At 45.1% G+C, this 7,500-nt stretch overlaps 1 protein-coding gene across 2 annotated transcripts in view; it reads left to right on the top strand.

Moving 5' to 3' along the window:
- Positions 1-7,500, top strand: part of grip1 (glutamate receptor interacting protein 1) — a 125,822-nt gene that overhangs the window by 96,055 nt on the left and 22,267 nt on the right. For both annotated transcript variants that reach the window (XM_031558182.2, XM_031558183.2), the window contains exons 15-16: positions 4,241-4,310; positions 6,916-7,061. In XM_031558182.2, coding sequence (XP_031414042.1) covers positions 4,241-4,310; positions 6,916-7,061 — 216 coding nt within the window. The remainder of the gene's footprint in view (positions 1-4,240; positions 4,311-6,915; positions 7,062-7,500) is intronic.

The following is a 7,500-nucleotide window of genomic DNA, read 5'->3' on the forward strand; positions in this document are numbered from 1 at the left end:
AACTAAGAGAAAGTGCAAAATGCTGAAATGATGTTCTTTTAGTCAAGGGATCCTGCATTCTCCAAGAATGAAGAGTGTTTGAGAGAGAGAGAGTGTTTAAGAGAGAGAGAGAGAAAGGGGAGAGAGATATAGAGAGAAAGGGGGAGAGATAGAGAGAGAAAGGGAGATAGATAGAGAAAGAGAGAGAGCGTTTGAGAGAGAGAGAGAGATAGAGAGAGAAAGGGAGAGAGATAGAGAAAGAGAGAGAGAGAGAGGGTTTGGGGGTGAGTGGTGTATGTATGATCTGCTGCACTAAGTGTGGTATCACTTGTCACACTCTGTATTACCCAGGGTTCCCTCAGCCAAGCCTGTTCCCCTGGATCACAGGGGCTCACATTATTTATGTGGTACTTGCTACACACACACACTCATACACTCACTCACACACACACACACACACACACACACACACACACACACACACACACACACACACCCTCGCTCACACACAGAATGAAGATGCTCTCGTATAATTCATAAAGCAGCCGGATACTGAGGTGTGTGTGCACTGAACTCACATTCACCTTCATCCTCCTGCCAGTGCTGTGGCCCTTCAGAGCCCCAGAGAAGAGGCCCAGGACAGGATATTATGGGATGTTATTTATTGATCCCGGATGGAGCGAGGTAGGGAGGTAGGGAGGGAGGGAGGGAGGGATGTCATGGTTCTATCCTCTATGTAGTTCTGTTATCCCTCATTTGACATCCAGGCAGGTTTAGGTGGACGGGGGTTCTCCGGGGTTCTCCGGGGTTCTCCGGGGTTCTCTGGATGGATGGTTGTAATGCGAGTCCTACCTGTCTGCCCGTACACTTCAAAGACACGCCTCAGTGATATCTCATAGTACAGACACTTCACAGACTCATTCCGTTAACATGATGACTTCTTTCAGACTTGCCCTCCGGTAACAGACAGACTCAACACACAGATCTCTTACAGACAGCCGGTCTCCACAGACATACAGTATCTCAGACGGCGTAAAGACTTCACTTCAGCCACAGGCAGCCCACAGATTTCTCACAGGCAGCAAGTTGTCTACAGTCATACAGTATCTCACAGAGCATAAAGATTTCTGAACAAGACCTGCCAGAAATCACGTCCTATAGACGAAATATACTCAAGAACTAAAAGGCAACACACACGGTGTCACAGACACCCAGAGGACTGGAACAAATGTACAGGGTGAGAATACAGTGAGAGAAGATGGACTCCACACACAGACAGGCAACCGGCAATGGGCAAAGTCCGCCGCGCATGAACTAAAGCTAATTTAATAACTTGGCTAAATTATTTGCTAATTTAATACCACAAGCAAGATCCTAACCGCAAACATTGGTGGGTCAGCATATTGCTCCCACACGCTGCAGGATAGCTTTAGTTCCCTTGTTGCTCATTGCGTTGTCAATGAGGTTAGGGCCATAGGACTTCATAGGCTGAACAGAAACTTCTAGAATTCACACATACACTTTCATACTTAGCCTTGCAAGGGCCACTCAGAATGCGAAATGTGGATGTTCAGCAAGTAGCGTCATGCACTACTACACTACTGCTTGGAACCACCCAGAAAATTTTACATTTTCCAGGAAAACCCATATTTTATTCACCAAATAAAGGGCTGAAAAAATTCGAAAAATATGGGCAAGACTTTGCCAAAGTTAGAAATAATGATTTCTGCTTAAAATACAAATATTTGCTTATTTGCTTCCATCAAAGAATCCTCCATTTGCTGCAGTTACAAAGCTTGACTGCTCCTTCAGTAAATAGGTCTTGCATAATTTGGAGCAATGCTTTGGGTTTCTGTCTTATTGTAGGATAAAATGACCTCCAGTCAAGTGGGTATGGCAAGGGTATGGCATGGCAATGTAGGGTCAGGTAGTGATAGTGTCAAGCACTCCTCCAGCATCTCTCCACTTGTTCTGTGCCTCGCAAAGTTTATTCTCTAGGATCCAAACACCTCAACTTTGTCTGTCTATAATGTATATCTTCCACCCAGTATCTGTTTCTCATTTTCCACCCAGTATACGTTTCGTTTTACCCATTTAAGTCTCTTTTTCTGTTTCATTGGCCAGTCCCGGATATGGCTTTTCCTTTGACACTCTGGCTAGCAGTCCAGCAGGAGCAGGCAGCAGGGACATAGAGCTATCTGTCAGCTGAGACTGGATGTGATGTGTTTGGGCCTGGAGCTTATTTCATTTCACATTTCACCCCACCACAGTCAAACATACAGTGGAAATGTCTACTGCAAGATGGAGGAGAGAGAGGGAGAGAGAATGAGTTTGGGGAGATGTTTATATAGAGCGGTTTGTCAAGACATAATGAAAAAAAAACATAACATTGCATCCTTCTTGGACCTTGAACTGTAGTGCAATTTTACCCACCTAGAATGAACGTTATTAAGTGTTATCAGGACACAAGGTGTGTGTGTTTGTGTGTTTGTGTGTTTGTGTGTGTGTGTGTGTGTGTGTGTGTGTGTGTGTGTGTGAGAGAGAGAGAGAGAGAGAGAGGTTGCAGTCTGTTATCCCATATCTGAGTTGTAGGTAATAACCAAGCCTTCATGTTCACTGGACATATTTCCCTCTCTCACCCTTCCACTCTCTCTCGCCCTTTCTCTCTCTCTCTCTCTCTCTCTCTCTCTCTCTCTTTCTCTCTTTCTCCTCTTCATCAGTGACTCCCTCTTTTCTTTCCCTCAACTTCTCCATCACTCTCTCTTTCTCTCTTTATCTCTCTATCTCTCTCTCTCCTCTCTCTCTCTCTCATCTCCCTCCCTCTCTCTCACTCACCCTTGCCTAAAATACTGAGTAGTGATTATTTCTTCTGTCAGGGTAACTGCTAACCCATGAGGAGATTGAGTTGCTAGCAGGGTAGACCTATCCCTCAGGTCACTCGGTGCTCAGCGAAGTCAGCCTCGTTTCCAAGACGACCTAGGCGCATTGATTGACAGTCCCCATGGCAATTTTCTTTCCTCTCTGCACACACACACACACACACACACACACACACACACACACGCTCCGCTCAACTCGGTGGCTTTAATCTGCCACATCTAGATTGAATCATCAGCTCCTCCTGAATTGATCTCCACCCACATACACACATGCGTCTATGCACACACACACGCGCACACACACACACACACACACACACACACACACACACACACACACACACACACACACACACATATGTATACACGTACACATGCACACACCCATACAAACACATACTCCTGCATACATGTACACACACGCACACATACACATGCGCACACACACACACACACACACTCTCACTCTCTTATACACCCATACACACACATACTCCTGCATACACGTACACACACTTACACCTACATACACAGGCACATGTACTGACTCAAATACTCACTCACTCACTCATCCTCCCTCTCCCGCACTCACACTCACACTCTGTCTTGCGCACACGTACACACACACACACACAGACACACACACACACACACCTCATTCGGTTCTCTCTCCACACCATGCTCTGCTGGGCTGGGCTGGTTGCACTCGTCTTGGCTGCTGTTGGAGGAGGAGGGTGGAGTAGGGATGGGCAGTGGGTGGAGGAAAGGAGGGGGTCCTGATGGTTTAGGTTCCAGATCTCTCTTGCTCTCCTTCTCTCTCTTCCTCTCTCTCTCTCCTTCTCTCTTCCCACTCTCCCTCTCTCTGCTTCTCTCTCTTCCTCTCTCTCTTCCTCTTTCTCTCCCTCTCCCTCTCTCTTCCCTCACTCTCTCTCTCTCTCTCTCTCTCTCTGTCTCTCTCTGTCTGTCTGACTATCTATCAGTATCTCTGTCTATCTATCAGTCACTATCTCTGCAGCTGTCCTGTTGGATCAGGTTCTTTATCTGTCTGCCCCTGCCCTGCTGCTTACTGCCAGGCTTCCTGATCCATCAGATACTCTCCTCCCAGGCCATAACCTTTAAAACATCTATATCTCAATCTGTGTTTGTCTTTCTATCACACACACACACACACACACACACACACACACACACACACACACACAGATGAGGTAATATCTCAAATAGTTCAGGCGACACACAGATATACTCACAGTAGCCTGCATCAGAAGCCTCCATGTGTGTGTCGCCTAAACTTTCTGAAAGGTTACCTCAGCTGTCAGTGACTCCTTTTCTTCCCCAGTGACTCTCTCTCTCTCTTTCTCTCTCGTTTATTCTCTCCTCAGCTCCGTCCAGCAGGAAGCCTGGAGACGCTCTCATCATCTCGGACATAAAGAAAGGCAGCGTGGCTCACAGGTAGAGTAGACTGCACACCCAATTCACCTGCTATAAAAGAAACTTCAGCAATACCACACACGTATTGTATATACTACACACACACACTCACACACACACACACACACACACACAGCTCCTGTGGCCTACATCTCCTACTTGTTTCATACTGATATAACAGCCTAGCAGAGAACGGGTCTTCCATAAATTGTATAAGAAACATATCTGGGGCAATCCTGAATTACTTTGTGCAGAGAGAGTTCAACCCAACTGAATGCAGTTACAAACACTGTTAAGAAATTTGACACAGAGATGATATAATTAATCTGAATACACAGCTGCCTCCCATTCCGATTTGTAACATTCCTCTCCGACACAGCCACCCTGAAGGAGGAAGGGGGGAGGTGGAGGTGGAGGTGTTCAGTTTCTGCCTCTCCTATCCTTTTGTGTCTCCATCTCTTCTTTTCCACAAAGGGATTCTTCTTCTCTTCAATGTAAAATAATTAATAAGAATAACTCAAAGCACACAGTCCAACATGCTAGCGTCTCGCACAGTAACACTCCTGGTTTGGACATGCTTTTCACATGCTAATAGTGATAAACAATATGTACTGAGAATGAATCATTTAATAATGATTTAATTTCAATGAATGAATAATGAGCATTTGATTGTGGATATTATACAAAGGTTCTATACAGAATAGTAAGGTCTCGCCCACACATCAACACCAACTAAAAATCCATTGCTGAACACATTCATATTCAAAATGATCATTTCCCTTCAATTATGTATAACTTTCATGCAAAATGTATTGGAAGTGCCTTTAGCAGTGTTATCAATGATACAAATAAAATGCAATGATTAATGGTGACAGACATACAACCACTCCTCCTGCTCAAGACATGTACTGTACCAAGGTCATACATTCAAGATCTTTAGTTTATATTACACTTTACTCACAACACCAAGGTCATACATTCAAGATCTTCAGTTAATATTGCACTTTACTCACAACACCAAGGTCATACATTCAAGTCCCAAGGAGAACACATGCACATAGAAATGTATACATACATAGAAATGTATGTGTTGACACCTGTAGATTTCAATCTCTAGGGTAGAAAAGGCAAAAATGGGTGTTGTCAACAGGAAAGGTGTTAGAAGAACATCATCAGGATTGAGTTGGTGGTGGGGGGGGGTTGTGTAACACAACTCTCCCCATCCCATCCCCTATTCCCTTACTGCCAGCTCATATGGTCCTGCTGGGTGTCGTGTTCATTTGGTCTGGTTTTTTTTTTTGGGGGGGCAGCATTGTTCTCCATTTACACACTTTTTTGGGGGCAGGAGATGGGAGATGCCCCAGTTTAGCTACAGGCATTACGTAACAGCTCAGCATGTTTAGCTGCTAATTACGCCAGCCAGGCTAGCAGGAACTGGGCCACTCAACTGAGGCCTCCAGCGTTCAGGACGCAGCATGAGGTGGCTGAGAGAAGGCTGCCGTGGCGCTCCCTCAGCGTTACACAGTCTGTCACCGCACAAACAATTCTCTGGCTGTGTAACATCAAAGTGCCCATACACGCGCTGTACATAGCCTAGCGCCGTAGCTAAATAGAGTAGCGATTGTCTGATGTGAGCAGAGCTTTTTTTGAGCTTCGTGATTAGGAATCTGATATAAGTCATAATTAAATGTGTGGAGATGGTCTGTGAAGTATAGATACAGTTAAGTGTCTGAAGTATGTGATAGCTGTCTGACGGAAAAGGAAAGTTAGCCATCTTAAATCTGTCAAATGCTTGAAACATTTAGTATTTGAGGTTAGCTGTGTTTGAAGTATTCTTAGACATATTACATATATCTCTAATCTGAAATTTGCATAGATATATGACGTACTTATGCACATATATCTGAATTGTACTGTATTTATCCGAAGCATATCCTACCATATATATATATGATGAGTGCAGTGCCTATTTTTAGTGTGAAAAGATGTCTAATGTATGCAGATGTCTCAAGCATCCAGTGGCTCTATGAAGTCGAGCGTATGTCTTAAAACATGCCTTTAGAAGCTCTCTGAACTGTCTAAGTCTCTGAAGTATGTGAGTACATACTGAAAGAGTGCACTGGCGTTTGAGCTGAGCGGTGAGTGTTTCAGTGGCAGTGTCACTAGTGAGAGGGTGCATTGGTTGGGGGAGCCCGTGTGAATGGCTGCTATGAATAGCTGTGCGATTCTCCTCTCTGTGTGTGTGTAATCCGTATCTCATCCTGACTGCCTCTCTGGTGAGTTGCTGTTAGCGGCTCCCTCCTCGTCGCCATGTGAGCACACACAGCCAAAGTCATGTGGAAGATGGCCGTCTTCAGGGGGACTGCTCCGGAACAATGGCACTGATTATGGCAGAGTTATGAGAAGCCAGCTGTAATCTCCTACTCTTGTGCTTCGTGTCTCTCCCTCTGTCTTTCTGTCTCTCCCCCCCGTTTCTCTCTCTGTGTCTTTCTCTCTATCTCTCCTCTCTCTTATCTGTGCTCTATGATCATGTTGACTGCAGCTAATTAAGCATGTCTTCTCTCTCTCTCTCTGTGTGTGTGTGTGTGTGTATGCACCTGTGTGTATGCACCTGTGTGTGTGTTAGAACTGGGACTCTGGAGCTGGGCGATAAGCTGCTGGCCATTGATAACATCCGTCTGGAGAACTGCTCCATGGAGGACGCTGTGCAGATCCTCCAGCAGTGCGAGGACCTGGTGAAGCTCAAGATCCGCAAGGACGAGGACAACTCTGGTAACTCAAACACACACGTCGATATGAACACGCACGTGCACACCCACACACACACTCATTCACAAATGCACACACACACACACTCTTATTGACACTCACGTAAACACATTTAGTTGTACACACTCATAATCACTTGTGCATTCCCATGTGCATACTGCACACACACAGATGCACACTCAAATGATTAATTACACTCCTGTCCTATCTGATCTCTGAGTGTTGAGTATACATTTGCAGTGTGCAGCTAATAGAGTGTTAAATAGAGTGTTCTGGACTGAACCATGTTGCTGCCTACCTGCAGCTACCTAGTCTAGTGGTGCAGTGTAAGGCTTTATTTAGAGTAGATGGATGTAGCACAGGAATCATACAAGTAGTACAGTGTGTAGTTGTTACTTACTAAGCCTATATTCATACACTAACTCTTAATGTATGTAATTAC

The sequence above is a fragment of the Clupea harengus genome, chromosome 21 (genome assembly GCF_900700415.2).
Source record: "Clupea harengus chromosome 21, Ch_v2.0.2, whole genome shotgun sequence".
NCBI lineage: Eukaryota > Metazoa > Chordata > Actinopteri > Clupeiformes > Clupeidae > Clupea > Clupea harengus.